Source organism: Pangasianodon hypophthalmus, chromosome 17 (assembly GCF_027358585.1).
Source record: "Pangasianodon hypophthalmus isolate fPanHyp1 chromosome 17, fPanHyp1.pri, whole genome shotgun sequence".
Taxonomy (NCBI): Eukaryota; Metazoa; Chordata; class Actinopteri; order Siluriformes; family Pangasiidae; genus Pangasianodon; species Pangasianodon hypophthalmus.
The window spans coordinates 13,341,793-13,367,938 of NC_069726.1; the positions used below are offsets into that span (position 1 = coordinate 13,341,793).

A 26,146-nucleotide genomic window follows, 5' to 3' on the forward strand; every position below is an offset into this window, starting at 1 on the left:
GACTCAGACACAGATAGATAGATAGACAGACCGACAGACAGACACACAGATAGACAGACAGACAGACAGACAGACAGACACATGGATAGATAGATAGATAGATAGATAGATAGAGACAGACTCAGACACAGATAGATAGATAGACAGACCGACAGACAGACACACAGATAGACAGACAGACAGACAGACAGACACATAGATAGACAGACAGAGAGAGAGAGAGAGAGAGAGAGAGAGGAATAAAGGCCCAGTTCGTACCTGAGGAAGACGGTCTCTCCCTGTCGGACAGTGATGTTGTCCATCACGGTATTATCGGATTGTGCGTCTCCCTGACTCCGTACCGGCAGACCTGCAGGAATAACAAGCATCAGCCTGAGACTCAGAGACACAACACGCCGCCACACACACTCTCCCATCATCTTTCCCACTGCCGCTTCACTGGACACACACACACGCGGCTGAAGTGTGTTATAGAGCCATTAGAGCTGCGTTCTTAATCCGGAATGCCTCTGCAGGTGGAAGGAAATCCCCTGCGCACTGGGAGCGGATGGAGCGCGCAAGCCGCTCGCACCGTCACAGGATTAGCATCTTACTGAAAGCCTGTGTAGTCCTGTGGCAAATATAGGCTATCCTCGCTTTGCACGGGTTGTTTAGATTGTTTCTGGCTTCGATCGAAATCTCCTGTATGGCCAGATTATACTGCCGACTACTTTAAAGTTGAGAGCGCGTGCGTGGCCGCTCAGAGAGCTTTGGCTGAAAATGAGATGCGGGCTGCGCGCGCGCACACTCACACACGCACACACACACACACACAAAACACAACACACAAACACACACACGCGCGCACACGCACATCCACACACACACACACACACACAACACAACACACGCGCGCACATCAGCAGCAGTGGGTTTGCGGATAAGGATTCGCTCCGCGCGCTCGTGGAATAATTTGAGTACTCTCTCCTAACACTCTTTCACGCTTTCTTTTGCTGTGAAGTTGAGGAAAAACCAGCTGTAAACAGCAGCTCAGCGCGCCTTAACTGCCTCGGTTAAACACTAGGTGCAATTCTGACAGCAAATTCATTCTTGCTCTATACAGAAGTGCACTACATAGTGTCCTCTCTACACTTTATCTAGTGTACAACAGTGAGGCATTTAGGATTCATCCGTCCCATAGACTCGCGTGCACGCGTGGGAGAGGAAGATTAATAGATGCTCAGTGTGATATGAATGGGGAGGCGTCGTCAGTCATTCCAAGGAATATAAACAAATTACACACAAGGATGTGGTAATTGGATGGTGGGTCTGCTCTTAGCTGGGAAGAAATTAGTGTCTGGATCACCCCCCTCTGTTCACTCAGACTGCACATTTTCTCAGTGGTCTCTGATAAAAGAGCTTTTAAAATCGAAAACAGCTCCTAAATCATTCCTTTAACCCTTTGAAGACTAAAAAAATCCAAACATTTTGCCCTAGATTTTGTTTTGCTTTATTAGACCACCTTAAACATGTTTTTAACTCAAGTGTTTGCTATCTAAACATGTTTTTAACTCAAGTGTTTGCTATCTTGTTTCTTTCAACTTCAGCTTTAAGAATATTTAATGATTATTTTTTAAATATAAGACACTGTAGTGATGCAAGTGCTTCCACAACCCACAAATAAGAAAAAAAAACCCTATAAAAAAACTCATTTATTTTTATCTAATAAATTAACAAAACAAGCTAAATGAAATGGTTTTTTTCAGTATTTTTTAACACCATAAAATCGAAACATTTCATAAATCATTCCTTTGTTGGAATCCTATATAATAAATCATTTAAAGCATGATCATATTGAATTTGTTCAAGCTAGCCAATCTTACCTGGTTTACATCTAGATCTACACATTTGTTAGCCTTAAGGGAGATTGCTATAATTTGTATTTTTTTTTAAATGTGTAATTATGGTGTCCCACAAGGTTCTGTTTTAGGCCCCCTATTGTTTCCCCTTTTTTTTCATTAACTCTTTCTAAAAACAGCCTTGAAAGAGGTGTCTTAAAATCCAGATTAATAGATATTTGTTCAGCCTGGCTTTGGAGGCAGGGCGTGGTCTGTGAGTGGAGGGCGGAGGGCAAAAATGATGAGTGATAAGGATCTACTCTTGTGCAGGATTGCTCTAACATGTGTTCTGAGTTTCAGTGAGTGGTAGCAAGGATAAAGTTGGGAGAGATGAGAGCCACGGGGGAGAGAGAGAGATGGAGCTGAGCAGCGCAGAGCCATGTGTGTGTGTGTGTGTGTGTGTGTGTGTGTGTGTGCCTGTGTGGTGGAATAAAATTGCTGAAAAGCGAAAAGAAAAAATAAAGAGCTCATTTGAGTTGTCCCAAGCCTGCCTCCCGTCTCCTCATTTCCAGCCAAACCCAGGAAAGTGTCACAGTGGCCTATTCAGGGATTCTGGGTCTATTATTTTGCTTATTTTGTAGCAATTTGTATTTATTTATTACTTATTGGAGATTGGATATTATTAATGTGAATCATTGATTCATCTTCAGTAACCACTACATCTTGGTCAGGGTAGTGGCGGATCCCAGGAACACTGGGCACAAGCCACAAGCTATTGTCATGGAACAGGTTTGTGTCCGTTAGTTCCAGTGAAGGGAAATCATAAGGCTTCAGCTTGCAAACCTATTCTAGACCAGTGGTGTCCAATCATATCCACAAAGGGCCGGTGTGGGTGCAGGAGTTCTTTCCAAACAAGCAGGAGCGACGCCTGAGCCCTCCTGCTTCATCTAATAATCTTAGCGTTCAAGAGACTATCAGGTGTGGCTTCTGCTGGGTCGGAATGAAACCCTGCTCTCACACAGGTCCTTTCTGGATAACATTTACATTTACATTTTACATTTACGGCATTTGGCAGACGCCCTTATCCAGAGCGACTTACAATAGTGCTTTGAAGTCTATCAGAAATACATTCTGATATTGGCTCGGTAGGTCACAAACTAGGAATACCATCAGTCCAAAACTCTGTTGGGGAGGTTTTTTTTTTTTTTTTTTTTTAAGACTAGACACCCCTGTTCTAGACAACTGTGTGCTTCCAACTTTGTGGCAACAGTTGGGGGAAGACCCACATATGGGTGTAATAGTCAGGTGACCACAAACTTTTAGCCATATAGTGTATCTGTATATTTTGGACAGTGGGAGAAAACCCATGCTCACACAGAAAGAACTTGTGAAACTCAGCACAGACAGTAACTCAAGCTCCGGATCGAGCCAGGGACCCTGAAGTTGTGAGGCAGCAATGCTACCCACTGCACCACCATGATGCCTGAACCATTTCATAATTTACAACTAACTGGCAGATCATTATACAATGGTTAGCCTTAAGGAAGAGTACTTAGAGCTTAAAACAAGCGCAGTTATAGCATCCCACGGGGCTCTGTGTTAGGCCCCCTATTGTCTTCCGGAATACACGGGCCATTGGATGTGTTTTCGAAAACATAATGCTAGCTTTAACTCCTCCTAACTGCCTCTAAAGAGGTGTTTTTAAATCCAGGTTAATAAATATTTGCTTAAGCTGGCCTATACATAGTTCCTATGGCTTTATCTTGTTAATGCATTACAATAATTATTCTAGATTTATAGTTAATATAATAATTATTGGAGATTGTATCATTAATGTGATGAATTAAAACTAATTAGTTTGAACTGTTAATAATTCATATTATTATAAAGCATTTTGAGATCTTGGACTTAGAATTTGCTATATAAATAAAACCTATGATGGTGATTATGATTGTTATTATTATTAATTCCGTACTGTATTTTATAAGCCTATATCAGTATTGATATAGCAGCAGTTTCTTAGCCCAAAGTCCCTTGTGGTTATAAGCTTGATGATGGTGTGGTGTTGACAGCACTGAGAAACATGGCACACCAACATGGCAATATCAAAGCCCAAATTGGGGAGTAAAGAAAAAATCTGACTTCACAACTTGTCCACTTAAGCACCCTTGCTTGAAATCGTTTAATCACTGCATGTGGCATATTATAATGTATTTTTATTACCTTTACTCTCTGAGAGGTTTTTAAGACTCTCTCATTTATTAAATTAAACAAAATGCAAATGGGAATCCCAGCTCTTCTTTGTGAGTCAAATCGTTTGACTCAGCTCAGCAATAAGAGTCGAGTGTTTCATTTCCCATATGACTCATTGCCATTTTTATTTCTATACCAGACAAGGTTTGCAATATTACGACTAGTCATTGATTGTCTTTGCCTAACTGTCATTAATGTTGTTTCAATCACATTCTCTTGCATTGTATATTATAAAAAACTATTTAAATATTCCAGCAAGGCATTACAAATGTGCATTAAAAAAAGGTTTCCATTAAAGCATATTGATTAAATCACACTGAAAAGGTAACAGCATTGCCTACATACACAAAAAGAAATGTGAGTCAGCTCTCAAAGTTCACTTAAATATGAGCCAACTACTTTTTGTGAATGACACCTCACAAATTCAGTACAAATGTTTTGCACTTGATGGATTTACACCTACACGTACAAGAGCATTGATTGCTTTTTGATGATTCATTACATTGCAGTGCTACTAATCTCACTCAAGTCAATTTAATGAAAGTCAGTCAGCAATAGACATGTAGGCGACAGAAAGGCAAGCAAGCAAACAAACAGATAAATAAATGTGAAGTGAACCAATAACAGACTTCAAAAAATTATAATTTCCTCAACTCTTACTATAAAGTTACGAAAAGGGAGACAACTAGTTTCATAATTGCAAGTTGATTGAAAGAATCAACTTGAAGGAAATTATTTATTCAACAAAGCTAGAAATGTGTAACATCCTGACATAGGATGCTCCTAGAGTCTCTCTGTAATGCATAGTTTAGTGTTTCTTCATACTGAGATATACCTGACTCAAACTGGCAGCAACTGTTAAAGGTGTTTATCAGAGTGCATGGATGTGAGAATGTACTTTTCACAAATAGCTTTATTTATGGATGATAACGTCAGAACAGTTTTGTCACTAATTGTAATATTAGAGTGGGATGTAATATTTTTGGGTTTTTGAGCTTAGCCTTTTACAGACTTTGAATATTTACTCCACTATAATTGGAAGAGCTATTGCATGCATTTTTAGTCTATAAACATACAGTAAGTATGGGGAATACTTTACAGTTTGAACTTTTTGAACAATATTACTGAAACGGCCAATAGCTACCAGTGTATGTAAGAGATTGTGAAAAAAGTTGCAGTTAAAAAGAAGTACATGTAAGTGCTTAGTGGACATCCACTAGTGATTTGAGAATAACAACAACAACAACAACAACAACAACAAAAACGGATGGTGTATTTATAGCACCACTCCTGTTTGTAGTTTCATGGCTAGGATATCAAGACCCACTCAAGGATAGAGAGGTATCCAGTATGGAGGGCTAGAGGTAACATGCCTGTTGCATGCAGATGATGTTCTCTTGGCACTATCTAAAATGGACCTCCAACACATACTCCATAATTTTGAATATCAAGCAGCACCTCCAAATCCATGGCCTTGGTTCTCTCGCAAAAAAAAGTGGGATGCTTCCTTCAGGAGAGAGGAGAGACCTTGCCCCTGGTGAAGGAATGTAAGCACATTGGGAACTCATTTATAAGTGATGGAAAAAGAGGGCAAATCAGGTCAGCGGCAGCAGTGTTAAAGTCCATGCACTGGTCTATAGTGGTGACTCAGGAGCTCAGCAGGAGCAAAGTTTGTGTTACTGGTCAATCTATGTCCCTATCCTCATCTATGTACAGGCAGCAAAGATGAGGTTCCTCTGCAGAGGAGAGCCTCAGAGTGGAGACACCAACCCTCTAAACTGAAAGGAGCCGACTGAGGTGGTTCAGTCACCCTGCATGACTGCCCCATGGTCCGCTCAAGACTCATTTTAGAGCTCTCGAAAATGCCAGTGTGGTCTGAGCCAGAATCTTTTACCCCTGTTTTAAGTAATTTCAACTTTCACACAGATTAAGAATTTGTGTAATTTACAATATGATTATTAATAAAAGGCAAACAGTGAAAAGGCAATGACTCAAGGAATGACACCAACCCTATCTTTCCCTTAACATGGCTATGTTCCATATTTCTCCGTACGTCAAATGGGAAGACTCGATTAAAACAATATTTACATGAGTCAGGCTATATTACTGGGCTGATTTCTAGTGAGGACCAGAAGGGCATAGGTGTCTTGTACTCATTAAAGTACAATGAAGAGGACAGCAAGGTTGAAAATCAGGAAGTCTACTAGAAACTCTTGTGTGGGCAGCATATAAAAGAATCAGCTTCATTGGCTATTCAGATTCCAGGAATGGAAATGGGCAATAGGAAAGTTCTGCAATGTCATATTGTAGTAAAGCATTCACAGAGACATTATCTAGGAAGAACCAACAGGAGAAATATGGAGAAATGACTGCTTGGTTGCTAAAATAAACTTGACAGCGAGGGAAACTTTTAGAAGCTGTTTAGAAACTCAGTTTTAGAAACCGAGAGAACACCCACAGCAAAACTCTAGAGTATTTGGGCTGCTCTCCATCCACATTACTGTACATTTACCTGTGTGCTTTTGGCTAGTGGCAGATGTGAACAAAATGGAGCATATTTAGTAAAGAGCTCAGAGTGGCCCTTGCTGGCTCTATAGTCTACTGAGACTTTTCTGATGCAGACCATATGGTGTCTCTCCATTAAGAAATTTTGTCCACTGGGAACCAATAATAATCAGGCCTCAGCAGCAGCAGCAGACTCGAAAGAGAATGTCAAAACATGTCAGACACAGGAGAATATGTGGGCGGCCACTGTGTACTGTATGTATTGAAGTATGTAGTGATATCTTTAGCATATTTGTAAGACACTGTGTTAATATTGTCATTAGTGTAGTTTAAATCCTGCTCTGAGTATTACATGAGATGATAAGAAAAGAGAAAATGACTAACTGAGAAACTTGTGCTAGTCAGAGACTACTTTCAGATGACTATAGACTAAATGGTAGAAATGGCACTAAATTAGAGGCAGCTTTAAAGTTACTGGATGGACAGACTTCACATGCAACACAGAAAAGAAAGAAAAGCAACAAAAAAATCCAATATTACAATTTGCAGTTCATGGTATCTTGGCCAAATAGTCTAGTATAACTGTGTTCAATGATTCAAAGTATCTGCTTACATCTTTGCAGAATATAGGATATATGTCAAAATATATCATAACAACTGCAGTTTAGTTCATTAGTAACATTAGCTATTAAGTTAGCTACCTGACTAGCTTAGTGTGCAGATTCTGTGGCTAAAAGTTTCCAGATATCACATATTCTACTAATAATTTGCATATTAGAAAGAATGTTAAGGAATTCTTCGTAAATCTAGGCTTTAAATGGGAATTTAGTGCAGTATGCCAATATAATCCAAGAGAATATAAAAAAGTGACTTCGTATATTCTCTTGGATCATAGAGCACAATCAAAATAATGCTTACTGCCACATTATTAGTTCCATATAGCACTACGGCATAGCCTGCTAACCCTGCATTCAAGGGTTAGATATCTTAGTTATAAAGTTAGTTAGTTACTAAGTTATAAAGTTCACTTATCTTTGTATCCTACAGTGTGCCAACTGACACTACTGTCTGGTGGTTGTAAATATAAACCCAGTCATTTGAGTATAATTTATGTATCAGATGACTATATGTACAATAGAGCAGGTGTAGCTGCCCTTACAAAAAAAAAAAAAAGTATGGTATTTGCATAGCTAAAGTACATGCTCACACACGTTTATGAAGGGCAAAAATGAGATGTCATCATGTCAGTCAACTTTTCTGGTTAACTTTCCTCATTCCTGCCTGCTACAGGAATGTCCAATCAAAAACATTCCCAAGATGCAAATAATATGGCGTAAAAATTATTATTATTATTATTATTATTATTATTATTATTATTATTATGCATTTATTTTTTGTAACAGCATGTTCAGTCATATTCATCCAGCTAACACACAGATTTCTTAAGTAATGAAGTAGAAAGTATACATACTGTAAGTGCATCATAACAATGCTATAAATACCATTAAAAATTGATTATCATTTTAGCTCGAGGGCCTTAAAATCATTCATTCATGTAAATGGAGCTTCACTATTTACGCAAAGAACACACAGTTTAAAATGTGCATGAGCCAAAGTAAAGTTATTTGAACAGCACTGCAATTATTTAGATTTAAAAGTAAATATTTAAACTGTCATGCAGGGTTATTTATTTGTTTATTTATTTATTTATTTATTTATTAATTACTGTTTTTTTTTTTTTTACAAAGCGGGAAGAGGAAAGCAGAGGAAAAGGGGAGTGATACTCTAATCTGTTATAGAAAATAAATTATATTTAGTGCCAGGAGCATGCTCTGTAGCCCACGGCACTGTTTTGTAGTTGATAATTTGAATTTTCCCAGCAGTCACTAAGTTCTGTTTACCATTAATGGGACAGGGCATCTTTTTTTTTTTTTAGTCACTCTGTGGGTTTTACCAGATCCGTGCTTCGTTCAAAGCTGGGGTGTGTTGCCACACTAATAAAGAAGTCAGGAGTAATGGAAAGTCTCCTCTTTGTACTTTGCTTGGCATTGACTGCAGTGTTTTTAGGACTTAATTTGTTTTGCAGTGCTGTGAGCTTGTGTGTGTATATGTGTGTGTGAGACCAACAGATTAATACATGCCCCTGTCAAACATCAGGAATGAGCAGTACAGAATTTTAAATGCTATTTTCTCAAGATTTTCTACTTGACGAGCACATCCCCTAAGTCATTTCCAATTGGCAAATTGGAAACATTCCTTGTTTATATGTGTATATGCAGTAGCTGGAAAATATGAGGTGGCATATCAAACTTTAAACAAAAACCAAAGCATTGACATTTGTACTGCTAGGTCAAGTCAACGTTCTCCTGGAGTTCACACTCCAGGTGGTATTAAATGTATGTTTCTATAATTTAACTTGAGCAGATGACTATGATCACTAAATAATCAGCAGATGTGATAAGACCCAGTGATTCCCAAGTCAGGTAATTCTGGAGCATGCTTTTAACCCTCAGGGTGTGAAGTTTAAATGTTCGTGTTCAAAACACTCAAGCAAAAATTATGTTGTTTTCAACTCCAGGGGGAAAACAGTAATTAAGAACAAGCAGCCCTGAGAGAAAGAGGCAACGTGTCTCCAAATGTCTGTGAAAACAGTAGTTATATTTTATGTGGGACTCCAAGAAGCATGAGATTGGAATGCAGTGGCGCTCCTCTTACACTCACAAACATACACATACACAAACACAAATCCAGACCCACTCACACACAGCCATGCTGAAATAACCAGCTTACGCCTGCAAAGATGGTTGCCACTATGACTACCATATTACACGCTAGTTGCACCAGCAAAGTTTTCCTAGTCAACTAGCATGACCGTGCTAAATCAGCAGCAGACCTGCCAGTGGAAACCATGCTAGCATAAGCATATTCTCTCTCTCTCTCTCTCTCTCTCTCTCTCTCTTGCACAGACACAGAGGGATGTGTGATCTCTCAGATCTGTCAGCCACAACAGAAGAATTTAAATGATGTACAACAAAAGCTGTGAGCTGACAGCAGATAGGCACTTTGGAAAATAAGTGACCGTTACTTTCTCTAAATAATGATTCCACTACACTTCTCTCTGTCCACATCATTAGGTTTTTGCTTGTTAAGCAGGTTTAAAGTGATTTATCTGATATACATGACTGTGGTTGAGTAAGTCTGGTATTGCAAACTAAACTTTCTGCTGTCTTCTACACTCAGGTTGCAGTGGGTTGCTCATGCTGCATGACATGTTTAGCATGTTCACTCATTCATTCATTCATTCATTCATTCATTAGTAAATGCCTTTCCTCATCAGAGACAAAAATAACAATAAAAAAACAATTTAAAAAAGGTTGGTAACACTTTCTATGAAGCCCACACTCATAATGAATTATAGCACCTTTTATAATTATTTATAAGCAAGTATTACAGTTCTATAAATACATACATTATAAAGACACATCAAGACCTATGCTTCACTATAATAACAGTTATAGTGACATTTATATTATTACATAAATACTTATAAGTGATACACTTGCTTTTTCAATGCCCATGCTAATAATGCATTATATACTGATTTAGAAATATTAATTATTCATTCTTATGGTTCCATGAATGTATTTATAAAGATGCAGCACCATAAATACATTCATGAAACCACAAGACTAACTAATTAATACTTATAATTTGGTGCATAATGCATTATTAGCATAGCAAGTTTGTAGGAACAGCTTTTCTAGGAAGCCTGTCCCACACACTCACGCACACACAATATTCAGACTGATATATCACAGGTGAGTTGCTCTAAAATCTGATTTAGAATAAAACGAGTCATTAGACACAAATTGCTTTTTTTACTGTTACGCACAATCTAATGTGAGATTTGAATAATTAGTTTAATTACAAACCCTTCAGATAATGACTTCATATAAGCCATTAGGTGCATTACTGTAACACTAGGATCTCTAAATGAAGAGATAGCTGCATTAACATACCCAGTGTTTCTGTTGTCTCTTAGGCCTTTGAAATGAGTCACACTCCATTCCGTCCGCACAACTCTGATAAGCAGAATTGTCTCTATCTAGGGATCTTTATACTAATAAAGCCTGAAAGGCAGAAGGATGGCTTCCTGGCACCTGCTAGAACAGGAGTAGATTAATGGAAATTATGAGACAGAATGAAATGATTGTATGATAATTTACCTTGACAAAGATAAAGCCACTGACAGAGTGATACACTGACAAGAAGTCAGTCGTCTGTTCTAAGATCACAGGACTAAACTGTTAACTTCAGAGCATGGTAATAATGCTTGTGTCTGATAAGGAAGCTGCCTGGGAAATGAATTTCCTCTAACCAGAGGATCACACTGATTAGATTTGATATCTACATGAATCCAATTTCCAACTTACACAATTAGAAGCCTGGTTTGGAGTAAAGCTCCAGATACAAGTGTGATCTTCCAGGAAACAGCTGTTGCAGGTCTATTCTGAAACTTCCGTCATGCAAGACACATTTAAAATAATATAGACACTCAAGGAATTGGGAAATGCAAATTTTTCAAGCAAATTATACACAAGCAGACGTTTCATGTGAGAGCAGATGTTTCATATGACACTTCCCTACTGTTGTGGTCCCTGAGCTAGTAGGTGATAATCTCAGATCCCAAATTCCTGACAATCTTGCACAAGCTACAGGACTGAGATTTTACAAATCAGCACTTTTTTTTCTGTGTACAAGAATCTGTTCGTATTTCAGGATCTATTTATTTACTTATTTGTTAGAAAACTCAGCCCAGCTAAATGCAATGCCAGCTAATAAAAACGTGCTGCATGTTTGTGATATAGTGGGAGTACAATTATGAATAAAATGTTGATTAGCTCAGAAGTTATACCTGCTCTAACTGATCAAAACAACCACACTGCTGCAGGATCTTTTTCTATATTTAAACCCTACGTTGCCTCATTCACACTGGTGTACTTGTGAATACAAAGTCACTGGGATCCAAATATATTGCAAATATAGTTTAGGTTCATCCAAATATAATACAGGAATAAAGCAGTTGAGAGTTAAGAGGCTTTACAAATGGATATCCACCAATCCTGAGATTTATCCTCACACCTTTCTGACCTTCCAGTCACTAGCACAGATCCATAACTGCTAAGTAACATAGCCCAGCCCAACTGGCCCGTTTTTTCAGGGTCTGATATTGATAATGTACCATCCTGCTTGGAGCATAGAAGCTCGGTGTTAACCCATTGAAGTCACATTTACCACCAAAAATAACAAGGCAGCATGTAATAATTTATCCCTAATTATTGCTTGCTTGTACTTTTTAGAAATAAGTGCAGATTCCAAACATTTGGAATTTCTTTTTTTTAAGTAGAAGATGAATTGTTTTTAATTTAAACTTGATAGTAGATTTTATCCTTTTTTTCTCTCATTAGTTTGTTTGTTCTGCCCCTCCACCTCTCTGCTCCTTCTCCTCCCGCTGCCCCTGAGCTGCATTCAGAAAGCCATGTTAATGTCTCCAAATGGATTAATAAAATGCTGTTTTTTTTTAATTGGACAAAGTATACTTAGGCAGTTGTCAGTATACATGGACACAGCACCAAAATAACACCTATATGTGAGAAACACTGCATTTGCTTTGCACAACCTTCAAAGAAAACAGACGGATAGGAGTAGCAATTATACCATGTTTACCTGAAATATTTTTAGACCACTCTTGGGATTTACAGAAAAAATAAAAAAGAAATTATAATAGATATAAATGCAAAAACGGTATTTTTTTATGGTAAACTGGTATTTTTTTATGAGGTTAGGTAACAAACCTACAGATTATTTTCACATACTATTTAGTACTCTACTATGCATTTTGAGACCCAGACACAGGGAGTGTGTTCGCTAACAGTTACTCAACAAGGCATGTGAAAAAAAAAATCATCTAAAATAAGTCATTCTTGCAGCAAATAAACTATTTCATTTCTTCTCCAAATGCAAATCTCACCATAATCTTTGGGCAAAGTTGGTTTTCAGAAATCCTCCAACTGTTCTCCCAAATCATCATACACACAGACCAGCACGTTTCTCTCAGGACAGCTGACGAGTAAAAACAACTGCAGACAACTGATTTAGCTGATTTCAGGACACTAAATTATCAGCAAATTTCTGGACGCAGTGTCAGTCACGCGGCCTCTTCCTCTGAAAGTAGGCAGCTTTTGTGCACAGTGAGTAACAAAATCTACCAGACTCTAGCAACTGTCTAGACGTCTGGCTTGCTTTTTCATACTTAGCAGAGTGCTCTCATTTAGAATAACAATCCCCTCATCCATCCTCATAGAATTATTTGTTAAGCATAAAAAATGTGTAAAGTGCATGCAATCATCTTTTAAGACATTATCTCTCTGTCCTGAAAAAATCAACATGACAAAATTATTTAGCAGACATACAGACAGAAAAGAAAGAAATGCAACCACATAGATTCCATATCTGTATCACACAGGGATGTAATCATATATCAATACATTATTTGAACTGAACAGATAACGTGTTCTAAATGGATTCAAATACAGATACAAATGGGAAGCACTGTTGATTTTTTATTTAGTTTTTTAGAAAGCTTGGCAGAAAGGTTCAAAGGCATTGGGTTGAGACTATAGATGTGCATCAGGACTAGGATCCCATGGGACATAACAAAAAAGGTCACATGAGTAGAAGGTTTTTACTTTCAGGTGTGTAGGTGTGAGCAAGCGGTCATAGATGAACAATGTGGCACTGCACGATGCATTTCAGCATCCTTTGTAACTGGTGGTTTAAATTGGGCTAAAATCATTAGAAAATAATGATAATCTTTTCTTAATCTAAAAAAAAAAAAAAGAACGGTCCCTTGCACATCTCTGGTTGAGATCGATTATGAACTCGAGTGATATAGCTGAGGTTGAGGAACTGTCATAGCCAACATAAAAACCTCTTCTGATTTAGGCCATGCCAACTTTGGGTTTAAATCTGAATACAAATACATTTATGGACAATTGGAGCACTAAACAGATACAGATAGTGGCATTGTGCTATTCTTCACTATTCTTCATCCAATCAAGATACTCAAAGTTCCATTGAAGAAAAGCAGAGCTAATTAAACTGCGCAGAGACTGATTACATTAACCAATATTTAACAAGAGCTCTAGCAATGCAATGTCAATATCCTAACTGACACAAACCAATTCAAGTGATTTTCAGTTCTCAATAAACATTACATCTTTGGCTGTCATAGTGCTTGCTTTACTTTAGTACTTTCATAAACTCTGGTTAGTCTGTGATTTTAGAATTTTTTAAGGACAGCAACCTCACTATGACATAACTATAGCCAATATTTGGCTTTAGCAAATTTTCTGCTGAAAATATTGTTTTTACTGTCTTGTAAAATGACATATTCTGACCTTGACTGCAAGTCTGCTCAGACTTTATTACCTGGAAATAAGACAGAGCATTGCTCAAACTGCACAGAGTATTTTATTAAATATTTCTATTCCAGATCATAATCGAGCACACAGGCTATTACAGATAATAGAGAATTGATAAGGTACTCCATCTGATACCAACAACAAAAAAAATCCCTGTCATATCAAGGACAAAGAGATCAAACTATAGGTAAACTTTTTGGGCAAGGAGATGAAACTATAGCTAAATGCAAAGCGATCCAACTGGTGTGCTGGATTGCTCAGTATCCACTGTGGTCATTTGGAAATACTAATCAAAGTAGGCGTAAAAATGAGAAGATGTGATGCCCTTGTTTATTTTTAATCCTTAAGGTTTACTTTGTTTATTGTTAGATTTAAATATAGTCGTACATGAATCATTTCTGACGCAGATCCTGAAGGGGAATGTAAAGTAGACTAAATTACCGAGTATACGACATTTTGCCATAAAATAACGCCCCCGTGCCAGCATGCTCTATCCCGGTCTCCCTTGCATGCTCTAATCGCCATGGAGATCCTCTACAGTGGAGGCGCAAATGCTATGCCGTAATGAGCTGTTCCTGTTGAATTCACAGCAGCTACTTAAATAGACGTGTCATGCTAGATACGCCTGCAGTCATATTAAAAGCCCAATACACTTCTGCTTTTTCTTGAAAAATACCAGCTGTAATTATCTCCATTCGCTCTTGCAAGCAATTGCTTTCAGAGTATTTAGTCTGCTCAAATTACAACAACATGCTTCAAGGAAGGGTTTAAGGAAAAGAACATCAGGATAAAACCTTTAAAATTTACAACATGCTGCATTTGCCAGACTATAAAACGTTTTTTTGTGATCTAGCAGGCTATAGGCATGGCAAGCCAGCAGGAACTTACAGAAGGAATATGGAAAGGGACCACTGTTAGCTTGGTGCCTACTTATAAACTAAAAAAGCTTATAACCATGTTACTGGAAGATAAGCATTATCATAGCAACAGATTTAGCATTAAGCACTGCTAAATTACAACTTCTTAATAAGGATTTACCTATACTCACATATTTTCCTTGAGACGGATTAAGATAAGGACTGCAGAAAATTATTATTTATGGAAACAATGCATGGCTGACCCATGACCAGGGACGGATTACCAACTAGGTCTACTGGGCATGTGCACAGAGAAACTAGTTTTCACAGCTGGCAAAAAGGCAACAGAAATAATGTGATTTCATTCCAGCACTAATGGTATTTTTCATATCGATTCCAAGTAAGAAGTCCAACAGTGGCTGCATTACGGTGCTGGGGCTTGAACCTCCAACCTTCTGATCAGTAATCCAGTTTAACAGAGTTACAAACATACTTTTATTTTTTTAACTATTAGTTGTATAATTACACGAAATCTTAATTTCAGCGTGAATTTGTGTGTGAATTTGTGTGTGCATGGTGTCCTTGTGATGGACTGGGATCCCACCTCGGGCCCAGTGTTCCCGTGATTGGCTTAGGATCCACTGTTGACCAGAATAAAGCAGTTACTGAAAGTGAGTGAGTTATACGTCAATGTGCGCCTGCTGAGCTGTTGCATATGCCATCTTACTGTGACGCCCTTTTTTCCTGTCCTGTCCTATAAACCTCCTGTGACCACTCCTGCCTCTTCCCTTTTGCTAGTGTAAGATTGGAAGATGTAGGCACATACTGTCATGTCCTCTGTCAAACAAAATTAATCTAACTTTTACAGGAGAAAAATGCATAACTTAACCCCCTACAAATATGTATTCTTTACCCCACAACCATTTAGTTTATTCATTTCCAATGTGTTTGTTTTTTTATTATGTTGAATCAAAGTTTTGTGAAACGAATAAAATTCATAGCAATGTCTATCCTGATGGTAATGCAATAGCAATGCATGATGGTAGAACACCATTTCAATGAAACCTGTCATGTCACTCCTAAAAAGAAAAAAAAAAAAAAAAAGAACAGAAGTCAGAGCCGGTTACCAATTGCTTTATCAGTGTAAAGTCACACTCTAAATTTTCAGGAGTGAAATAGGATATAAAGCACTGAGTAACCATAATTATGGAAATCCTATAAAGCAAGTAGCACACTTGCATGTGCATCTCTAATGCATGTTCACTATGTTGGGCTTGGACTCTATGGAACACTATGTTGGCAATACTACTCTTAAAAAAGTGGTGCCACCCCTTGTCATACACAACCTAAATTAAAATTTAGAAATATTATTGGCGTGTTGCTCTGAATTTGAACTGGAGCTAGCTAAGTGGATGAAAAAACATGAATAACTGTAAACCCAGATCACACGTGAAGCACAAGATGCAAGAAAACATTCATTTCCCCTAATGGGCTGCATTAAAAATGAATTCAGACTAAAATGGGAAGACTGAAGACAAAAGAAGACTGAACATGCTGTCACTGCTTGCCATCGAGTCAGAGCTTGTTAAACAGCTGGAATTTTCGTGGCTGAATCTGCAAGGAGAAAATCAAGAAAGAAGCCAGTCGCTTAAAGTAACACTGCCTTCTGCATATCAGTGAGACTACTCATAATAAATGTGTAAAAGTGTAATCGTCCCTGCCCACGACAACACTGATGGGACATAAACCAGACTATTCCATCAGCCGTAGTCCAGAAAATACTATAGCAAACCCCATCCACTGACATTTCAGCATGATGCTTATGTTTTTACACCCATTGTGCTTGCTGATAGACTGCACTCATTACATACTGCTCAGTATGCATGTGCTGAGAATTAGTTGTGACAAACAGTCCAAAATTACTGGCACCCTTGATTGCAATTAAAGAAAGTATTAAAGACAATGATTCACATTGAGAGTTCACTATAAGGGAGCTGCATTAGATCAGGCAAGGGATACAAAAATGCATAGACTGTTACAAAGAAAATTAAGCACAAGCTGTGCAACAGGAAAAAAAAGTCAACAGTAAGGGACAGCTGAAAAATTGCCAGGAATTGGACACATGAGCTTCCTGGGCCCTTACACACAATGAGGAGGATGACGAGGGAGGCAAAGAAGTAACCAAAGTTTCAGAATTGCACAAGATAGTGGATTCTTGGGCTTGTCAAGTTTCAGAATAATAAATTTCACCTGCATAAGCTGTCGGAGAGATGTGAATTACAGGTAAGTGGAGTGAAAACTGAAAATATGAACTGTTTATGTTCTATGGAAATAGCTATTATAATCCTATTAAGCAGCTATCTTTGGCTGTTAGCTGCTATCAATTGCTAGCAAGCTAATATCAGCATTGCCAAACTTGCTAAAATGTTACTAAAACAGTTACACTGGGCATATACTAAAGATTGAGTGTTTAACATTACTGTAGGGAACTAGCCTTTTGAGTAGAACATAAAATTTTGTTTGCCTACTCTGTGGCTGCGTTTACTTTTCTGCGGGAATCCTGGATGCTTCAACTTTGGCATAAAACCAAGATTTAAATTTTTTGCATTTAAAAAAAAAAAATCTTAAAACCATAAGCCACAATTCCGAATTATAGGATTCAGGCAAATCTTGAAAAAAAAAAACAAATGTAAATTCATTAAATACACCATATTATTAAAATAATCCTGTATATCATTCAAATATATTAAATTCAGATTTAAATACTTTTGTTCTGCTTCCAAGTCAGAATTAAGAAAGCTTTTTCATGTGTGAAAACAGTCAGTATCCACATGTGTTTCAAAATATCATTTATATTTTATTCATTTTAGAGATTGCATTTGCCAAATTCTGTGAAAGATGCTGGAGTTGACTGTATCACAATATCCTGTTACTGTGTAGGCAAAATACTGTATCATCACAACGTCTGCTATTCAGTATATACAGTTAATAGCAGTTATTTATTAATATGCCATATTTTGGCCAAATAACTGATATGTGCTCTTTGGTGAAGGCAACCACTTATTTATGTTTATTAAATGAGAGTTCCATAAATGTCTGAAAATCAAGCAGAATTGACACTTGGACCACTCTGACCATTTTTTTTAATTAATATAATTTTTCTAATACAATAACCATGTTAAAAGGTTAGGCAATGATTCTGATATGAAAATTTATTGATAGGGTTGAAGCCTACTGCTTAGCATCAGCTGAACCGACTCAGCTGAAAACTTGCCTGGCTAGCCATCGCGTCACTAAATGTACGGTCAGGGCTAAAACCACATTTGCTCAGCCCTTTACAACACAGATACAGTATGGTAATGTGTACTCTCTCTACTGTATAACTTTTACTGCCACACATAATTTCATTTTCCAAGTGCAAAATGGCGATAAGGACTCCATTAGGCCCTTAAAACATTCCCAGATAACCGACTTAAAAATATTTCCCGATAGCAGATATGAAAAACATTCCAGGATGGCAGATCCACCTTTTTTTTTTTCCCTGCATGATTCAGTGGCTCATGCAGGCTTGGTGGCTTTGGGGGCAGCAGCAGTGGCCTGTCATCACCACATTGAAGAAGGCAAATGAGATTACAGGGCTCAAATGAGGTTTCCTCTCTCTGACAGATTTACTGATCCTCGCTGGCCAGAATATAGAAAGCAGGCAGTAAAAACCTTCATCTGTGCGGTGAATTATACACAGGCTAGAATAACCTGTTTGGCTTAGAAAACCCACACAACCGTATTTGATTTAACTGCTTATTCTCCCTCGGTCGTTCACTCGCGCTCTCTCTCTCTCTCTCTCTCTTTCACCATTCCCCATTTCTCTATATATGTGCCAGCAGCAGAGCCAGGGGTATTTGTCACCGTCGCACCACTAGGATCCACTCTCTCACTCCTCTTTGTTTTGCGTGTTGTGTGTCTGCAGACTCAGGTTTGTTCAGCACAACGCTGCACACTCCTGCATGGCCCAGAAAATCCATCACAGCCTGGCGTCCTCTGCTGTGCGGACATCAGCGAATCTAAATATTGTAGGATTGTCGTTGCCACCAGCTCCACTGTAACATTTCTCATATTCCCAGAGCAATAGCACATTGAGGTCATGCAGGAACAGTCAGGCTTTGCAGTACTAAAACTGTCAGCACTGTTTATTTCACTCTGCCAGCACAAGGGGGACCAGTAATAAAGCAGGTCGGGGACCTCTACTATCACCTTCACATCAAACAGTACGTGATTCAATCAGATATATTAAAATCCCATTTCCCATTCAGGTGACATTCCTTCGCTTTTTTGTTTTTTGTTTTGTTTTTTTTTTACTTGATGATGGTACTTCAAATGAATTTTAATCTTAGTTATAAATTGCATATCTGATTTTAATTCTGCAACCATCACCCAAATGTACTATAATTACAGACTTGCCATTTATACAGACTATCATATCTGTTATGACATTGTTCTGTAGCTCATATATGGTTATTATATCATGGAGACAATGAATAATATCATATTTCATTCATTGTGATATTAATTAACAATGAACTATGGCTGAACCACCTCTAATAAAAAAAAACATATTAAACCTGTTCTGGCCTTTATGAAATATGAGGCTTGACGATACAAAAGTATTCTGAAAGTCACCGTGTTACTTGTAATAAGGGAGGCTAATCACTGAAGTGAAACATTTGATCAACAATCCACAAAGAAAAAACACACAATGTTTGTCAACCAGCTGTCTGAATTTCAGCTCTTCTCAACATTAGAATATTGTGGCACTTTGTGAAAAGACAATGTTGTACCAAAACCACTTGACAAACAAATGTTTCTGATAAAAATCAAAATTTACCGCTCGGTGCCACAGCCACAGAATAATAGTTAATAAGCAAATCAAGCCTTATTATGTAACCAATTGTGAGGACAATGTTCACAAAAAGTGCATGATTACAAAAATCACAGTCTATACAACTCATACAATGCATTTAATAGAAGAATTAGTTGTATTTTAAATGGTTATCAAATTAAATTCTACGTTTTTTTTTTTCGTTATGCAATTCTGTGTTGCACGAGCCTCCTTTACTTGCAGCATTGTAATTTAGATCTTTACCGTCTGGCCCATTAATTTGCTGTTTTGTAGCAGTGGTATTGTTTGCTATTTTTTTCCCCATTCAACAAAATCATTTTCTGCCTGAATGGAGTGGCTGGGCTGAATGAGTGGCTTACATCCGCTTTTGGCGGCACACCATCAGCTATTACTGCGTGTGGGCTTCTATTGCCAGAGCATAGCAGCACGCTGACTGTATAGATGTAGAACGCAAGTGCTGACTGAACGCAATTGCTCGCTTTGGAAAGCACTCTCTTTTATATCCTTCACTTGGCTGCTGGCTAATAAGCCATGCTGTTTTGCTGCATAGCAAGTTGCACAGACCAAACAGAATGGAGCTCTATTATTAAAATGCCAGCATGAGGCATAAATGCAGAAGAGCACAAGAGTTTATACTGGTTGGATGATGCTATTTGTAAACCAACATATTACATATGTTGTGTCTGTGATGTTAATTGGATAATTTCATCCACTGAAATGCTACATTTTTGTTTGTGTGAATAACCTATGTAAATAATTTTTTGAACACGTTTTGAGTAAATCTTTTTATCATCAATCCGATTAAATAATTCAAATTATGTAAAAAAAAAAATTTCCATTAACTGTCTCATCTTTCTCTTCGGCAGAATGTTGAGAAGCTTGTGTAAACACGACCTGTCAAAAGGCCAGTCATCTCAGGGACTCCCCAATCACTATCCACTTCTACACACATGCTACGACCTTCAACAAAGTCACAAAGTCACAAAGTCACCATATGATGTACATATGGTCGCATTTGATATACATATGGTTCTCAGACGGATGTTGTTTCCCTTGAATCTTCTCACCGAGTTATCTGCGTGATCAGAACTTGTTCCGAATGACAGGAAGAGACGCCACTCTTTGGAATTACGAGGGAATGGAAGGATGGCCCTTGTATGTGTGTTACCAGAGTCTGGCTAACTTCACAAGCTCAGTGGTGAAGTATGGTGAGGGAGCATTACTGAACCTAACAGAATGCTAACAGCACATATTCACAGGCAAGAGGGATGCCAGAGGGCAGGTGACATGAAAAACTGTGTGTGTGCTAATGGAAGATGCACTTTGTGAGGGACTGGGAGGTGATGGCCGTACTGAGCAACAGAACAGTGTGTAGCTGTCTCACAGACAGACATATATAACAAGGTTAGCAAGCTAACGAAGAAACCCGACTCAAGCTAGTAGACACAAAGCTGCAAATGTCTCCATACAGTATAAAATACACATACTATAGCCTTGTAGAGATTAAAAGAGATGATAGGAGATGATACAAGTCACCAGATTTGTTACCTGTAGCTCCAGGGTGTACATGGCATGAAATGTGTACAATATAGAGAGAAGGAAGGAAGGTGATGGTCATGTGACAACAGTATTTATATCAAATACTACATTATATTGTCACTTTGTCACTTTGTCGAAGGTCTTGACATGCATGTGCACGTGTACAAGAAAGTATCCAGGTGATATTCACTGCATTTTGCAATTTGGAGGAATTAAATATAACTGCAAGTTGACCCTGGTGTAGTAAGACTATAAATTTGTTATATTAAAAATCTGCTAATGCTCTTAACATGATTGATTTCAAAACAGCATTAGACCCAGTGACTAGAGGTTTAGGCAAATGCTTGAGATCTCCTTGACCATCCTCCCTCTTTTTTCTTTTTTTTTAAAATAAAATTGCTGCTGCAGTGTCTGCACTTATCGGAGCATCGGCGTGTTTTGACATGTTTTGTTCTGACATGACAGCTCCTGGAAGTGCAGACACAGCGACAACGATTTTATTAAAAGTGAACAAGTGTGGTCAAAGAAATTGCAATAATCTGTATTCCTTGTGTGCAGTCCTGAGTTTAATGTTATTACTTAGATGAAATATAACTAAAAATGTATGAATAATGAAAATATGGTACATATATTCATTTGCATACATTTTCTAAAGCCATTAGGAGGATTACAAAGACTAAGTTTAGCAACAACATGCAGTGGCATTTTCTTGACTTATAACAACCTTGATTTATAACTGCTGAAATTTTTGCTGAATCGGGAACAACTCAAAATTCTGCTGTGATGACGGAAAAAAAAAAAAACATCACGCAACAAAGAAAATCTTATTACATAATCTACACTCATTCATCTTCTCTTGAGAACTCAGGGCCAAAATTTGTAAAAGAAAAAAGACACTATGCATTGTGTAGTTCCAGGTATTTGTGACTTTTGTCCTCATCCTTTATAGCTGTGTCCCTGACAGGAAGGATATGAATATCTAATTCTACATGGCCAGAACTGTGTATGACCTTCGCTTCAGGCCTCATCAGATGACCCGACCCCACATAATCTGCTTTACAGCGATGAACAACAATTAGGTTGTAACCTTGATTCAAGGACAGTGTGTGTATAGTGCCTGGGAGCTTAAACACTTCACCATGTATTACAGTCTGTGCTACAGGTGCGTCATGGAACGCAGGAGACCACGCGCTGTCTGTTGTCCTTGGAAAATAACAGCACTTACAGAGCGGTGGACAGGCCATACCAGTTAAAATGTCCCCAAGCAATTTGAAGTGGTTGTACTTTAAAGTGGCAGGTTTTCTAAACAAACAGAATTGACAGATGCATAATTGCTTGGTCGTTATAAATCAGCTAGATGTCGGTGGAGTCCGAAGTGGAGCTGCTTTACAAGAGAAACGCTTGTCATCTCTCCACCAGACTGTGCGGCAAATCAACAGCTCCCTGAAACACAATCAAATAACAGCTTGCAATTACGTTATGGGAATTGAGACCTCTGTTTTTGTCCAGCCAGCTGTTTCAGCTTCTATGCACTTAATTGTGACAGCTGTCAATAACAGAAAACGTATAAGAAAGAAATATATTGTGCTTATATAGTATGTGTAACCTAGGCTGAAGCAAGCTAGCAGGATTCCTATATTTCCTGTGGATGTTTGTGTCACACACAACGATTTGAACACATTACTGCTATCATTGTCCTGGATTTATTTATAGAAAATGACAGTAATTTTGTGGCATATTAGAATTTGAACTGAAGCTTTATATCGTCTTTATATTAGCTGTAATTGACAATTTAATCAGCTTACAGGATTGCTCTCTTTTATTTACTTTCTTTTTCCTTCTAATGGGCTCCAAGTGAAGATGCAACGTAGGTGATGTAAACCCTAGTAACTAAATTTAAAAAGCAAAAAAAACTTCCAAGGCCTACATCATTCTATGAATACCTTAGGGATTTGAAAAGCTCTTATGAATGCAAATGCTGTTTAATACGAAACCGATATTTTCCACAGGACACACTTAATACAGATTAAACTACTTTAAATGTTATTGCTATTATTATATGGTTTTATGTTCTGAGATGTATTTGTACAGTATTCTTGGGCACCAAGAAAGGCACTTATAAATTAAATGCAATTATTATTATTATTATCATTATTATTATTATTATTATTATTATTATTATTAAATTCCTTCAGAAATCCTTTCAGTGCAAGGATTTTTTCCCCAGCACAGAAATGGTGATAGAGCAAAACAGTTCTGCCTGAGTGCATAGATATTCCTCAGACCTGCTTTCATTAGGGGTTACCCCAACAATTAAGCATTAGTTTGTGATAAGGAGGGTATTACCTGATTACAACAGGCTTAAATGGATTAGCAAATTACCAACAAATGTGATGCAGCACATGCCTGGTTGAATAGCAGATTTAATTGCAAATAAGAAATGGAATTAATAGATACTTCAATCAATGTAACTAAAACAAATAGTGTGGTATCATTAGTTGCAATGAGAAAGCTGACCATTGAAAAATCACTAAGATGAAGTGCGAGTGCTACACTACATTACACCTTAACCAAAAAGAGATACCTGAACATTCTGCTTCTCTAAACATCAACTCTGTTCCAAAGAGTGAAGAGTATTTGGAGGCTGATTTAATGTCTGTGTGGAGCTAGGGGGTCAGCTCCAGCAGTTTTGCTCCAATGCCTTTACTAGATAAGAAAAGGGAAAAGTCTGGCCCAGAGAATATCAGGTCAGGAATTGATCGAGCTGGAGACGGCATGATCTACAGTCTCATCAGGCTTGAAGATACTCACTGACTCACACACACACTCCCACACACACATACACATACACACACAGCATGATGAGGCTGTCAAACCGGATGTTAACGTTGCCTTCCTCAGGGTGTCACCTTTGTTTCTGAAAGAGCAGGGGATCCTGCAGACCTAGCAGGCATGAGTCATTTAAACGGAAGGAGAGAATAAATAGAAACTCTCTGCACAGATGCACTGAGATCATGCTGGGACTTTGAGGATAAAGATTTTTAAGAAAAAAAGGGAAAAAAAAAATCCCATATCACATTCCATGGCATTTAATCCCCTTACAATCATAAGCATAATGAAAATCAATTTATATATGTGTGGAGGTCAGATTCCACTGCGGCTCAATCCTTGCAAAGAGTCCGCAGCTTATAACATACTTCGATCCGTCTTCTTTAAGAAACCATAAATAGTTTTCAGCAGCATGACCTGGAAATGATTTTATTTACTTTTGAACCTTGCCTAGGATAACTTCCAGCATTGTGTAAAGAGCCAGTTTAACAAACGTGGTGATAAAATCAGTCTGCCTAAAGACGTCTAAAACCTTGCCAGCTAAGTGTGATTTCCTCGTACAGTGAAAAAAGTCATGCTGAAAAAAGTCAAGCTTTTGGATAGTTACATACCATAGTGAAATATACTTAAACCTAATCAATTCAGTTTGTGTTTAGATATGTCTGCAATGCACCAGTTCCATCATATCATCATTTAAAAAAAGCTTTAAATTGTTTCAATGACCTAATAAAACTCTGGGAAATTTAGGGAACAGAACAGACCTGGCTGAATTAATCAGTGATTAACACTGATGTAATACCGAAAGTGATCTGCCGAGTCAAGAAACTCTGAGTGATAAATAAATTAAAGGAGATAATACTGGAGAGACGGAGGTGGATGAGGTTGATCATCAAAGTGATTATACATTTCCCATCATGTACTTCAAATTATTTTCCTACAACATTCATACCCAACATTGTTTTTTTTTTTTCCATAAGTAGATTTGGTTACTAAAGTACAATTAGGTGGCCATTTGATTTCTTGTCAGCTAACAATAATATTAAAATGGGTTAAGATAAATTACAACTGGAATAATATAGAGTTATAGGTGAGTTATTATGATATATTTTGGTAGAAATATAATAATTTTTAATAACATATAAATAGTGTTTGTACATTTTATACCAAATAAATGATATTGTTATTAAACATGGAATGACTAATGGATGGCCTGTCAATCAGTAGGCAGTGATAAAGGCTGTCATAAATATAGACATAGACGTAGACATTGCTTGGTCATTATTACAAGTTGTATACTGTTTTAATTACATACTGTATTGTAAGTTGAGAAATTTGACACCATTAATTTCTGGATTTTTTTTTTTTTTGTTTAATTGATGACACATATACAGGGTGCAACACACTCCAATGCAACTATGGCTATGACTAAAATTCTGAAAAAAAAAAAATCTAGCAAGTTTTATTTAGCAAGTTTGTAAATATGAGCTGCTTGATACTGACAGCAGGATATTGCCACTTCTCCTGGATTTCTTTTGATATTCAGAGCCATTTTACTGTTTGGTCAATTAAAGGAACTTTCGCATTTACTGCTTATTTATCAACGAGCTCACTTCCAGACGGGTTCTAGCTTTCCTGACAAAGAAACTGTTGACAGATTATTCAATTATAAATATAAAAATAATAATTACATGCAGCCTTATCTATGTGTAACCTATGCAGATCATATGATGCTTGTTCATACTAATAACCTTCACTGCTACATATGTCAGTTTTTAGTGTCTCTTTGATTTATCTGCGGAAGAAGTCCAATCCATCACCTTATCTGTCAGTCCACTGAAGGACACGCATGTTATTCAGTCCTTTCTGCCGTGCTACACATGCAGGTTATCGTGAGAGGTTAGAAGCCTTGCATTTCTAAACTAAAAGTGAGAGAAAAATAGCAGTGAATCAGAATGCTTTTGAAAG

General features: G+C 37.6%; 1 protein-coding gene across 6 annotated transcripts in view; it reads right to left on the reverse strand.

Annotated features, from left to right (window-relative positions):
- Positions 1–26,146, reverse strand: part of ntm (neurotrimin) — a 365,797-nt gene that overhangs the window by 114,230 nt on the left and 225,421 nt on the right. For 3 of the 6 annotated variants that reach the window (XM_026941899.3, XM_026941898.3, XM_026941897.3), the window contains exon 1: positions 259–809. In XM_026941899.3, the coding sequence (XP_026797700.1) occupies positions 259–419 (161 nt within the window). In that variant the 5' untranslated portion in view covers positions 420–809. Of the gene's footprint in view, positions 1–258; positions 812–26,146 lie in introns of those variants that run through there. The other 3 variants (XM_026941893.3, XM_026941892.3, XM_026941896.3) reach the window with 3 other exon arrangements.